This window comes from Muntiacus reevesi, chromosome 4 (genome assembly GCF_963930625.1).
Source record: "Muntiacus reevesi chromosome 4, mMunRee1.1, whole genome shotgun sequence".
Classification (NCBI taxonomy): domain Eukaryota; kingdom Metazoa; phylum Chordata; class Mammalia; order Artiodactyla; family Cervidae; genus Muntiacus; species Muntiacus reevesi.
The window spans coordinates 146,788,440-146,802,863 of NC_089252.1; the positions used below are offsets into that span (position 1 = coordinate 146,788,440).

General features: G+C 39.9%; 1 protein-coding gene across 1 annotated transcript; it reads left to right on the top strand.

Annotated features, from left to right (window-relative positions):
- Nucleotides 1–8,757: 8,757 nt before the first annotated feature.
- Nucleotides 8,758–12,962, top strand: LOC136167160 (tubulin alpha-1A chain). The gene is made up of 4 exons (XM_065934492.1): nucleotides 8,758–8,904; nucleotides 10,917–11,139; nucleotides 11,280–11,428; nucleotides 11,770–12,962. Exons 1-4 carry the CDS (start codon nucleotides 8,902–8,904, stop codon nucleotides 12,748–12,750), a joined length of 1,356 nt encoding a protein of 451 aa, XP_065790564.1. The 5' UTR covers nucleotides 8,758–8,901; the 3' UTR covers nucleotides 12,751–12,962.
- Nucleotides 12,963–14,424: the final 1,462 nt, after the last annotated feature.

Consider the following 14,424-nt stretch of genomic DNA (forward strand, 5'->3'; position numbering starts at 1 on the left):
ACTCAGTTATCAGAATCACCACGGATAATTCTTACCATTGTTATCCAGAAAAAAACTATTATTTAGTAATAGTGCATTTGTTGACAAGAGGTTGAAAAGGTGAATGTTAAGCTTTAAATAAAATTCTGAATTCAGATGTGGGGTCATATTCTTACCTAAACTTTTAACATTAATATCTGGCCAAGGGGGATACAGTAGATATTCCTTAAAGGCCATACTTAGCAAGAGTCAATTCACTCAATATATTGATCAGTGCTGAACCTGAAAATAAAGATAAATGTAAATTCAACATGTCAGCATAATCATGTTCATCTCCTTGCTTAAATTAAAATTTGAGGTGTGTTTTTGTTGTAGAATTTAAGGGAAATTTACTTGTTTGAATTTATCCATTTACAATCAAATATGCCTGAGGGGGACTTCCCTGGTGGTACAGTAGTTTAAGACTCTGCCTGCCAATTCAAGGGACACGGGTTCTGTCCCTGGTCTGGGAAGATCCCACATGTCATGGAGCAACTAAGCCCATGTGCCACAACTACTGAGCAAATGTATCACAACTTCTGAAGCCTGAGCATCTACAGCCTGTGCTCTGCAACAAGGAAGCCTCTGCAATGAGAACTCCGCACATCACAAAGAAGATTCAGCACAGCCAAAAATAATAAAGAAATAGAAAAAAAATTCTTTAAACCTGCATGAGGGAGGCAGCATGAGGTGACAGGTATTTTCATTTCACAAAGGCTGCAGAGGCAGTGATGACCTGGTGTGAGGCAGGGTACACCACAGCGGGATGAAGCGGGGAAATGGGACACACTTCTTTGTGTCTGAAAGCTCCTGCACTGACCTCTCTCACAGCACTCAATGTAGTTTCCATCCTTGGGACCTTGAACTCTGGGCCAGAAAACACATTTTGTCTTTCGTATCAAGCCCTTGCTATATACTCATTTCCTGGTAGCCAAATCCAATGAACACTTTACTATCCTTATTAACAACCCCTCTACGTATTTGATGTTACTCAGCACTCTATCCTGATGTGGTCCTTCCTTTGTTTTTGTAACATCAATGTCTTCAGCTTTTTCTCTTCTTCATGGCCACTGCATCAGTGTTTCCTTTTCTGACACTTCTTTCAAAGTCCTTTCTTGTTTTTAATTTATTAAGTCTATTCCCAAATCTAGTAAGTCAACCTCTAAAATATCCCCCACATGTACACTTTTCTTGCAATGCAGATCGTTCCTTCTATCCCCATGGCTTTCATCCTAAAGCCTGGATGACTGCAAGTGAAAGTGTTAGTCGCTCAGTCATGTCCGACTTTTTGTGACCCTACAGGCTGCAACCCGCCAGGCTCCTCTGTCCATGGGATTCTCCAGGCAAGAATACAGGAGTGGGTTGCCATACCCTTCTCCAGGGGATCTTCCCAACCAAGGGATCAAACTGGGATCTCCTGCATTGCAGGCAGATTCTTTACGGTATGAAGTACAAATTACTCTCCTTGTCTTTCATCTCAAATGCTTCCATCCATTATGTGATAGACACATGATAAACTCTCACTGAATGACTACAGTGAAAGAGGATGAGGAATAACTCTCCCATACGCTGGTGGGAATGTACATAATCACAACCATTCTGGAAAAATTAGCATTTTTCTACTAAAGTGAACATAAATTATCACCCTACAATTCCATTCCTAGGTATACAGCAGCAGAAATTTGTAAATATAATCACCCAAACACGTGTACAAGAATGCTAGTAGCAATGCCATTTGTATTAGCAAAAAAATCGGAAACTAAGCAGATATTCATTAACATTGGGAAATACATGAGTAAATTACAGTATAATTATACAATGGGGTATTACATAGAAAGGAGAAAAATGTAAAGAATCTGCCTGTAATGCAGGAGACCTGTGTTTGATCCTTGAGTTGGGAAGATCCCCTGGAGAAGGAAATGGCAACCCACTACAGTATTCTTGCCTGGAGAAATCCATGGACAGACCATGGGGTCGCAAAGACTCAGACATGACTGAGCGACTAACACTTTCACTAAGTAAATTTCACAAACATAATATTGAATAAAAGAACCCACATATAAAAGAGTATATTCCACATATACAAACTTGGAAAACAAGCAAACGAAATCTATTGTGCTAAGTCAGTGGGAATTACTAATAGTAGATAGTTTCAGGGTAGGGGAATAAGAAGGAGGCCTCCTAGGTAGTTCCGTTACTTGATCTACATAGTGGTTACACTAAGTAAATAATAAGTTTGCAAAGATTCATCAAACTGTACATTGGTTGATGAATATTTATGTATGTATGTTATTCTTCAATAAAAGTTCTCAAATAAAAGAATAAAAAAGGAAGTCTTTTCACCTGGTGAACATAACTGTACCTGAACTGTGTTGCCTGTTTAGCAGCATAACTTGAAATTCTGGGTTACACTTGGAGAATTCTACTCTTATACCATACTACTGGCAAATAATACTGTTGTCATTAGGTTCCAAATATACATTGTCACCCCTCTAATGCTGGCCTTTCTCTGAGCAGTGCCAACTGCAGATTCCCTGTGGCCTCTATGACTTCTTCACTTGATTCACCTACCATCTCAAACAGTGTAACATTCAACTTGTAAGATCACATTGACTGATGGGTCCTGCCCTCAATGGGCTTCCCCAGTGACTCAGCAGTAAAGAATTCACTTGCAATACAGAAGACTCAGGTGAGGTGAGTTCAATCCCTGGGTTGGGAAGATCCCCTTGAGGAGAGCATGGCAACCCATTCCAGTATTCTTGCCTGGAAAATCCCATGGACAAAGGAGTCTGGCAGTCTACAGTCCATGGGGTCGCAAAGAGTCAGACACAACTGAAGCGACTCAGCACGCACGCATCCTCAACACCCTCCTCAAAACACATACACAGGAACATCCCTGGTGGTCCAGAGGCTAAGACTCTGTGCTCCCAAAGCAGAGGACCCAGGTTTGATCCCTGCTCAGGGAACTAGATTCCACATGCTGCAACTACAAGATCCTGCATTACACAACTAAGACTTGGCTCAACCAAAATAAAATAGATAAATATTTTAAAAACACACACAAACGCATTTCCTGCTTAAACATGCATTCCTTTTCAACTTCCCTATTTCTGTAAAGAGCACAACTACCGTTTCATTCTCTTACTTCTCCAAGTTGAAAACTTCAAGGGTTAATGTCGACTCTTTCCTTTCTACCTCATGTCCAATCAATCACCACTGGGATTCATCCTTTGGGTGGTCTCTTCTGTTATTCCTTTCTACCCATTCCCATGATGGTTACAATGGTTTGACATGTTCTGCTTAGGTTATTACAATAACCTTCTTATTGGTCCGCTTATCTGCAATCTCTTTCCCTACTCCACTAACCTGTCAGATTAATTTTACAAAAAGGCTGTTCCCTTCCCTTCATTCCTTTCTATGAGAATACGAAAGCTTCATGTTTTCTATGTGTGTGAACTCAGCCCAAACTCCTTCTTCAGACTGGGGTTCAAAATGCTTCATTAACTAACTCCACTCTCCCTATATAACACATCACCCACAATTCTCTTGCATGCCCTAATCGAGTAAATTTCTTTGCCCTCCCTTATACAGGTACCACATCATCATATATTATGTCTTTGCTAATATTATTTTCCTTAAATATTATTTAAGTACTCACTCTACTCCTATCCCATTCAGTTAAAAGCCACTTATTCCAAAAAAAGGTTTCCATGATAAACATAGATCATAATATAAAGACTTTTTCCTCTCTGAAATTTCTGTAACTTTCCATTCAAGGCAGTACAGAATAAATTCTATAGATAAAATTTGTTTTCAGCATTCATAATTTCCTCTTTTTATATATCCTTTAGAAATCATTTAAGAAATTTTCAAACATATGCAAAAGTAGAGAAAAATGTAATGAACTCCTTATACCCATTATTAAAATTCAGTAACTATCAAGATTTTTGCTACAATCTTTTATCTACCACGTTTTCCCTTTTTCTTTGCTGAAGTATTTTAAAGCAAATCTTAGACCTTATTCATTTAACCTACTACTCTTCTGCATGCATCTCTAAAAGTTACAGAAATTTTCTTGCATAATCATACTACCATTATCACACTTAATAAAATTAATAATAATTTGTTGCTATTATATAATAACTAGCCCATATTCAAATTTCCCTGGTTATCTCCGCCATGTTTTACATTTGGTTTATTTGAATCAGGATCCAAACAACATCTGTTGTTATATGTAGTAGTTAGTCTCCAAAAACTCTTCTAATCTAGAGCTGTCCCCCTTCCCCACCTTTTCCACTCATTCCATCCATTCCACCATTGACTTGTTGCAAAAACAAGATAATTTGTCCTGTAGAATATCCTATACTCTGCAGTTGTCTATGTTTTCCTTCTTGGGTTATCATCTGACTTGTTCCTCTAGTTCCTATATTTCCTATAAATAGAAGTGGGCTCTAAAAGCTTAATTAGATTCAGCACAATTGTTTCTGATAGATGGCTTCACCAGTGATGCTGTGTACTTCCTATGGGATCACATCTTAGGTTCACGAGGTGTGACTGTCTCACTGTTAGTAATGCTGTGATTGCCTAAGGAGTTCAGATGACAACAGCCTATGCTTCTTTTAAAACATTCCCCACATTCCCCATCAATATTTTATTTTTCATCCACTGATACTCTTTTCCTGATCAAATTATTTTGCTAGAGGATGTAAAGGGTGATTACTCTAACTCTATTATTACTTCTATATTTACAAGCTGGCATTACTCTATAAAGAATGATTTTCTCTAGTTAATGAGGATCATCTGGTTACCTTGAAATACTGGCAATGCAAGACAAATGCTCAATTCTTTGACTACATGCCAATATATAGAGAATGGAGTTGGTGCCCTCGTTATCTCCAATGGTGCAAAGATAACATTATTTTTAGTTCACTTTTATCTTTTTTAATTTTTCTTTTGCTCTGTAGGGATATCTTTATGAACTCATGAGTTTGTACTGTTAAAATACTACATAGTTACAGTATGTTAACATACACAACTGTACAGGTGACCTTATCAGTGATATGTATTACAATAAGACCACTCTAGCTGTTGCGTGGAGACTGAACTAGACAGCAGTAGGAGTGACTGTAGGGGAAATCTAGAAGGGCATTGAGGTTGTCTGGGCAAGAGATGATATACTTATTAGAGTGGAGGCAACAGAGATGCAGAGAAAAGAATAATATTTGAGAGATATCTAGGAGATAGACTTACCAGGATTTAACTTATTCTATGGTGTTTAGAAAAGGAGGGGAAGATGTCAAGAGTAATTACTGTTTCTGATTTGAGAAACCAGATGCTTCTTTACTTACTGAGCAAGAGAAATTTGTAGGAGGTACATATTTGTAAGACGATAACTAGTTCAATTTGGGATATACGTGAGAAACCTAGCCAGAGACTGGAAGTTTACTATAAAATCTGGATCTAAAAGGAGATGTCAAGAAGCCATAGGCACACAGAAAGGATCTGCAGTCTTGGGAATGAATGCACTAACCATCCACCAGAGTAGGATCCACAGAATAAAATGAGGAAAAAGTCTAGGACCAAACCTTGAGGAGCTCCAATATTTAAAGATTAAAAGAAGAAGAAGAATCAGAAACTGAGAAGAAACAAAAAAAAAAATGTAGGAGGGAAACCCGGAAAATAGAGAATTTTGAAGCCAAAAGCACACAAAGTGTTTCAAGAAACAGATAACAGTCAACTGTGACAAAGCTTATCACAGGTCAACAAGAACCCAAAAGTGCCCAATGAATTTAGCAACAGAGGGAGCATTTGGTTTCAAGGAGTGGTGGGAGCAGAATCCAGACTGAAATGTATTTAGGGTTAAATAGGAGGTGAAGAAGTAGAAAAGAAAAAAAAAGTAGGAAAAAGAAGTGATAAATAACTCCCTTGTTTCCTACAGAAGTTATGATATTTGGGGCCATTCAATGAATTCTACAAGGCTCCTCCCCATACACATACAGAAACACATGCCATTCTTAAACTTATATACATGCACTTGTTTTATGTCTTTAATTGGAAGAATCTAGAGAAAAGACCTTTCTACTACCTCTGAATTCTCTAGGCTATATAGGATGGTCCAAGGCTTATTGTAGATAGCGAGTAAATGCTTATTGAATAAAAAAGGAAAATGCTTTATTAAATACCTCTAAACTACTGACCATGAAAAGTTAACGAAAATATGCACAGAAAGAAACCGTTCATTTAATTCAACAAACATGTATAATAATGTCTACCATAAGCTAGGCAATTTGTCAAGGACTCGGATTCACATTGTAATGGAGGAGAGATACAGACCATCAAATAAATAATTTAAATTCCACAAATACTATGAAAGAAAAATGTTTTATGCTAATTTTACTGTCAACAAGAAATAATACATTAGTAGAATATTTATACATGCATGCTGATGTAAGTTATAGAAGTCAACAGTAAATACAAAAAAAAATGATCTAGTTAAAAAAAAGTTTTGTTTCCTATAGTTTGCACGCTATTAAGCCAGATAATGAGGAACAAAAATAATAGACTATTATTTTCCCTCCTTTTCCATGTATATATTTAAGATTAACGGTGTTCATATATTTGATTTCTGACCTAGATCTTACTGTTACTTATGGCCAAGGGGAGGGGGAAAAAAAGCCACATTTCACGAATGGTTCTGAGATAGAATTACAAAGAATCAATTGCATGAACCCGCCCCTCTTTTATTGAATCCTCTGTAAATTGCATAAAGAACGGAGGCTGTTGGGGAAATGACATATTTCTTTCATATTATAAAGAAAATTAAATTCAAAATGGTGTCTCTCATTCCAAAAAAAGAGACTTTTATACTGTATCATGGTCCAAAAGTGTGTGATTTATTTCATTATTAAATTTTTGAAAGAAGTATTTTCAATGAGCTACTTATTAATCCTTACACTTCCCTATGACATTTAATTCCTATTTTTGTTAAGTGTATCTCTGGGTTCAGAAAAATACTTCAAGTCATCCTTAATCCTATGTCTTTTTTTTTTTTTGTAATCCTATGTCTTTACTGAAATATACTTCTATTTGCAAAAGGGATATATAAAGATAAGATAATAAAGACTATTTTTCCTAAAAATATGCAAGAAATAGATAAAATTACTTGTGTCGGGTCTTGTTTTTTTCTAGAGAACACTACTGCAGCAAATTTGAACAAGTAAAGCAGAGCTGGGGCTGGCAGGCTAGAAAAATCCATGGCTGCCACTGTCACACCAAACCTGCAGCAGCTGTCTCAAGTCCCTCCCTCCCACGCCCAAGCACTGCCTGCCAGCCCAGCAGGAATGAATGGATTCTGCAGAGCACTATAAATGGTGCTGCAGACCCTGAAAATCTCTTGCTAAAAGCCAAAAGGAAAAATTATCTGCCAAAATACATATTTTCAACTTCGGTGGCCATAACAAACCTCTTTACCTCTGAAATTTCATTAGCAACGTCAAATGGTACCCAGTCCAGAGTCATATTCTGCATTGTACATCCTTGTTGATAATGGAAGCTTTCTGAATAGCAAAAGAATGTTACTGCAGTCCACTTCCTTAAGCAAAGCCTTTTGTCCCAAGAGGCAGTTGAGCAACCACCAAAGTCTCTGACTGAATAGCAGCTGTATGAGGCTGGCTACAATTCCCACAGTTGGAAGCGCAATCTTACGAGGAGGAGAATTCACTGAATTTACATAAGATTTACATTAAAAAAAAAAAATGCAGTTATTGAGCTGACATCTACACAGCTGTCTATGGGAGGAGACAATATTACAAAATGGTCTTCTTTTTTACACTATACAACTCTCTTCCTTTCTAATGTGGTGTCCCAATAATTTTTCTTTCCAGAAGAGAGAACAATGCAGAATGTAACTGAATGCACAGGTAGTACTAGCTTCTAAACTCAATTCTCTCTCCTTGTATTTTCTCAATTCTATATTAGAAAAGACGATTCATTTTAAGGAACAATACAATACATAAAACACATTAACATAGACTTCTGGAATACTTCTAGTAGAGTTAGTATGTTCATTAGATCTGAATTATCTTCATGTTAGAACTACTTGTGTGCTTCCATATTTAGTATGATTGTTCTTTTCATCTACTGTTTTTGTTTAGCTATGAGGGAGAGGGTGGCAAAAGCAGGTCTGAAAAAAAATTACTTGAACCTGAGAAACCATTTTGGATGGTTATTGAATAATTTTTTAATTAAAAAAAAAACCACATTTACCCAAGTCATTTTAAGCATCATTCCCATCTTCTCTTCTATTTTATTTTTAAAGCATTTGAGATGCTGAATCTTCATCGAATGTGGGTTTAGAACACTTTGAGGGAAAAGCAGAAAGTAATTTTCCATTAAAATATTTCATCTCAAATTCTGCGATTAAATGTTGGGGGAAAAACCTTACATAGATTTTAACTGCAGTTTGAGATTCAAACAATATAAAATCACCCAACTCCAGTTCTCTTTCCCTCCATCCCCTCACCCCTTCCCAACCCCACCCCGTAATGGATGCTCGGCTGACTGTTTTTGCTCGGTCTCTTTGTCTGAAGGATGCAAGCAGTCTATGGATGCTAGGGGAAAAGGGGTGGGGGAGAGATTACCTCATCCCATGTCGCTTGCACCAATCACCACTCTTCTGTCGTGGCTCCTCTGGGCAGATTGAGGGGTCTGGACCAACAGGAAAAGGCCCCAGCCCATCCCCATGGTGACCGAGTTGTATATAGGGAGCCGCAGACGCCCATGTGCCGCAGGTTCTCTTACATCGACCGCCTAAGAGTCGCGCTGTAAGAAGTAACAACCTCTTCTCCTCTCCGCCATCTGCTCGGCAGCCGCAAAACAGCAACTATGGTAAGAGTGTCTCCTCCGGCTCTTCGTGACCCTGGGTGGGGTCAGCCTCCCCAGGGTCTCCTTGGAAAATCTTAAAACCTTTGTCCTTTACCACTCGTTTGGGTAAGAGTAGCTTTACGCTTTATTTGCGAGGTTTAGCTTTGTCTGCCCGGGATCCTTGAGCCCGGCCGCCGCCGCAGTGCGGGGTGCAGGAGCCCCGCCACGACTGCGTCCAGGGCGCGGCTGAGCCGTGAGGGGGAACAAAGGCGGCGCCTAGGGAGGTTTTGTTATCCGAGCCCCTGGCAGCCGCGTGCAGCAGCCCATCTGTCGGTCATGAAAAGGGCTGGGGCAGGCAGGGCGGTCTTGGCGTCGCCTGCTCGGCGCCCGTGTGCGCACGATAGTCGTGTGACTCCGAGAAGCCCTTCCTCGCGTTGTTCCCCGGGGACAGGGAGGGGAGTCGTCGGTCGAAAAGACGGGGGTCGGTGGTTGTAGCTGGGAAGACTCGGGGAGAGAAGGAAAGGGACAAAGCGGAGCCTGAGGTTGGTATTAAAAAAGGATCCCTCGCCAGTACGTTGGCGTTTTAGAAAGACACCCATGTATTAACAGGGAAAATGGTTAGTTTCTGTGGCGGCCGGCGTCGAGGCGGCGCAGGGGCGGAGTTGTTTGTTTCTGCCGCTTTGGCCTTGGAGCCGCTGGGCGGGGTTCGTCCTCACTAAGCCTCCTCTGTCAGGAAGACTTTTAACAAGCCTTTCATCTTTGCAGAACCGTAGGTGGTAAAAGGTTTTTCATTCACTGTCAAAAGTTAGATTACTTTTTTTTTCCCCTTGAGGAGCAAAGTCACAATTCACATGACAAGCCCTTTAATGTCTGGTCTGGGGCCGCCCCGCCCTGGCTGACTCCTGTGTGTCTGTCCGGGTAGCACGTTTAGCGAGAGAAAAAGCCGATTTTGTGAGCCAGGGTGCTCTAATGCGGAGGACCCAGGGAAACGCCCTTCCCCGCCCCCATTTGTCAGTGACTAGACAATGGACAGACAAAGGAAGCTGTAACAGTAAAGGCTACGGAGGGGACACTCTCTACTGAATGTAATGAGTATGAATATTCTGTGGTGGGTACGAAATTTCAGAATGAAAACATTATTTTGTAGTTTTATATAAATATTTCATTATTCTTTCACTGGGCTTTAAGCTTGGTAGCTTTTCATGTTCTACTTATTTCTAGTTTAGGAACTGTTGTGTTAAAGATACTAATAATTTTTCAGTTTTTTGCAGTGGAGAAGATTCTGGGAAAACTTTTAAATAATGAAAATGCTGCAGACAAAGAAGACTTATACTCTTGTGCAGCTGTCTTTTGTTCTAGTGCATCTTCATTAATTCATTTCAATTTAGGCATATGGTCCCAGGCTGGGTCAGAAGAGGAAAACTGGCAGATAGCACAATGAGATCATGTAGGCAGATGCTGGAAATAGAGCTTGCTCTGTTAAATAATGTAGCAGACAGTACAGGCTGGCACCAGGCACAGCAAATGCAGCAATGCAGGGGACAGTCCTTGTTTAGCTTCTAACCCCCTAATACTGATGGATTCTGCAGATAGACTGCAGAAGGGTGTGGCTTCTAGCCTCAGCTGCAGTACCGATGTCCATATTGAAATACCAAGTCCTATCAGGAGAAATGTTCATCTTTAAAGGTGAAGGAGGCAATAATAATGATTCCAATTAACTAGTGACTGAATTTACTTCATTTTACAAAAATTTTGTGCTTGACTTTTTTAAATATGAAAAATCTTCTTTTCAAGTATGGCTGTTGGAACAGTCGGCTTGCACAACGTGCTTAACAGTGCAGCCTTATTATTCAGACCACACCCATCTGCAGCATTTGTAGCAGGTGCTTTTTAACTGCTTCTATTATGTTATGGATATGACCTCAAATAAATTTGAAGAATACTTGTATATTACTAGAAATAGTTTTGGAAATTTACTGAAAATTGAAAATGCTAATATAACTAATTTTACATTTTTTTTCTTTTCCTTCCCACAGCGTGAGTGCATCTCCATCCATGTTGGCCAGGCTGGTGTCCAGATCGGCAATGCCTGCTGGGAGCTCTACTGTCTGGAACATGGCATCCAGCCTGATGGCCAGATGCCAAGTGACAAGACTATTGGGGGAGGAGACGACTCCTTCAACACCTTCTTCAGTGAGACAGGCGCTGGCAAGCATGTGCCCAGGGCAGTGTTTGTAGACCTGGAACCCACAGTCATTGGTGAGTTGGCTTCAGTAACCCCATAGATCCCAGGGATCTGGGACAGGAGGTATGTCCTGGGAGTTCCACTGAATCCCTGGGATGGAGTAGACTTGTGTGGGTTGTCAGTGATGGGTGGCTGCTTCATTTTCCTTTTCCAGACGAGGTTCGCACTGGCACCTACCGCCAGCTCTTCCACCCTGAGCAGCTCATCACAGGCAAAGAAGATGCTGCCAATAACTATGCCCGAGGTCACTACACCATTGGCAAGGAGATCATTGACCTCGTCTTGGACCGAATTCGGAAACTGGTAATGTTTATTCTTAAGAATAAAGTAAATCAATGAACCTAAGGGAGATATTTGAAATATGCTCTTTTTTTTCAAACACAACTGAAATGCAATAGTGAGGTTAATTATTCCTTCATAGTTTTTTAAAAGTTCAATTAAAATATGGATATTTGATGTCTTTTGATAAATATTCATGAAGATATTTTTAATAAATGCTGAGTAATTTAAGGAAGGTCTACATTTTAAAAGTTTCTGTCAAAATGCAATCTAATTCTTTGGAATTAATATGAAAAGTGAAAATCTTCACTATGATGACATCACAAAGAGCAATAACTGTTTTCTCTATTCCTCTTTTTTAACAGGCTGACCAGTGCACGGGTCTTCAGGGCTTCCTGGTTTTCCACAGTTTTGGTGGGGGAACTGGTTCTGGGTTCACCTCCCTGCTGATGGAACGTCTCTCTGTCGATTATGGCAAGAAGTCCAAGCTGGAGTTCTCCATTTACCCAGCCCCCCAGGTTTCCACAGCTGTCGTTGAGCCCTACAACTCCATCCTCACCACCCACACCACCCTGGAGCACTCTGATTGTGCCTTCATGGTAGACAATGAGGCCATCTATGACATCTGTCGTAGAAACCTCGACATTGAGCGCCCAACATATACTAACCTGAATAGGTTGATAGGTCAAATTGTGTCCTCCATCACTGCTTCCCTGAGATTTGATGGAGCCCTGAATGTGGATCTGACAGAGTTCCAGACCAACCTGGTGCCCTATCCCCGAATCCACTTCCCTCTGGCCACATATGCCCCTGTCATCTCTGCTGAGAAAGCCTACCATGAACAGCTCTCTGTAGCAGAGATCACCAATGCTTGCTTTGAGCCAGCCAACCAGATGGTGAAATGTGACCCTCGCCATGGTAAATACATGGCCTGCTGCCTGTTGTACCGTGGTGACGTGGTTCCCAAAGATGTCAATGCTGCCATTGCCACCATCAAGACCAAGCGTACCATCCAGTTTGTGGACTGGTGCCCCACTGGCTTCAAGGTTGGCATTAATTACCAGCCTCCCACTGTGGTACCTGGTGGAGACCTGGCCAAAGTCCAGCGAGCTGTGTGCATGCTGAGTAACACCACAGCCATCGCTGAGGCCTGGGCTCGCCTGGACCACAAGTTTGACCTGATGTATGCCAAGCGTGCCTTTGTTCACTGGTATGTGGGTGAGGGCATGGAGGAAGGAGAGTTTTCTGAGGCCCGTGAGGACATGGCTGCCCTTGAGAAGGATTATGAGGAGGTTGGTGTGGATTCTGTTGAGGGAGAGGGAGAGGAAGAAGGAGAGGAATACTAAAGTTAAAACGTCACAAAGGTGCTGCTTTTACAGGGAAGCTTATTCTGTTTCAAACATTGAAAAGTTGTGGTCTGATCAGTTAATTTGTATGTAGCAGTGTATACACTCATATACAATTACTGACCTATGCTTTAAAACATGATGCTTTGTTACAGACCCAAGCTATCCATTTCTCTGATGGGTTTGAATAAAGTATTCCCTGTCTTAAATGAGCTCAGTCTTGTGTTTTCTATTCAGGTGTCTAGAAATTTTCATCTATTCAGTACACTGAGAAGAAAGAATAACTATTGACTGTGGTTTATACATATTCTACACAGCAACTTGGTTTTTAATTTTAAACTGTCCTAGTATATTATAAAACAATATAAAATACATATCTAAAAATTATCATTAGATGTAAATAAACTGCACTTCAACTTTAAAAAATTGGTTTTTTAAAAAAGTAAAGAATACCATTAGATAACATCCACGCTACTCTTAAATTTTGACACCATTGTAATAGTTAAATTCCTGGTTCTTTGAGAATTTATATCTAATGCACAACTAAAATCTGGTTGCTGAGTCTCATGCAACTAAACAGATAAAATGGTGAATATTCCAAATGCATCATGAGGGCATATAAGCCTATTTTCAAGGGCCTTACCTTGGCAAGTGTCTAGTGCCATCATGCTGCTTCTGCCCTGGGTTCTAAAAAGATGTCTGCTCTCTCCAAGCAGTTTCTTACTATACCGGACCTAGTTCTTTACTTTCTTCTCTCCAAACTTATTTTCAGCTGAATATCACATTGGAAAAGCCTGATACACTTATTCACTCTAATGTATTAATCATATATCTGAACTTTAACTTGCAAAGGGTTTTCTTATTTTAATATGAGCCAATAACTTCAAAAGAGAACTCATAGTGTAATTGTAGGCAACAACCAACATGATGAAAGAAACAGTTTTGGACTAAGGACCTCAGCAATAGAGGTCAGCTGCCAGTCCAACTGAAAGGCTAAAGAATCCAGGAACAGCAAGTCGTCTTGTGCCATCTGGTTACCTTGTTCTGGGATAATACCCAGCGATGATGAAATGATTTTCTGGTATTAACTACCTATTTAATCTATTTTTTTTCTCTGGCACTGCAAACTAAAGGGTGTAATAGTATTGTAGTACTATAATCAGTTTAGTGTAAGTTAATAGAAATAAAACTAAGAAATAAGATCAACTAATTTGAAAGTCAATTCAGTATTCCTTAGCAGGTTTTTTTTTTCCTTCATTTATTTTTATTAGTTGGAGGTTAATTACTAAACAATATTGTAGTGGTTTTTGCCATACATGGATTTACATGTGTTCCCCATCCTGAACCCCCCTCCCACCCCTTTTTTAAAAAATATTTATCTATTTGGCTGTGTGGGTTTTAGTTGTGACACTCGAGATCTCCGATCTTCGTTGTGGATGCAGGAATTTTAATTGCATGGGGGATCTTTAGTGGATTCATAGTTGAAGCATGTGGGATCTAGTTCCCTGATCAGGGATCGAACACTGGGTCCCCTGTATTGCAAGTGCAGAGTCTTAGCTACTGAACCAAGAGGGGAGCTCTGCTCAGCAGTTTTAACTAAAGCTAATGAAACAGATCTGATACACAAAAGTAAAAGGATTTGCTCATTCAGATAAAAAACTAGCATGGAAAGGA

Coding starts and splice junctions, on each gene's coding strand:
- LOC136167160 (XM_065934492.1), top strand. Junction 11,140..11,279: donor CCTGGAACCCACAGTCATTG/GTGAGTTGGCTT, acceptor TTCCTTTTCCAG/ACGAGGTTCGCACTGGCACC. Junction 11,429..11,769: donor TGGACCGAATTCGGAAACTG/GTAATGTTTATT, acceptor CTTTTTTAACAG/GCTGACCAGTGCACGGGTCT.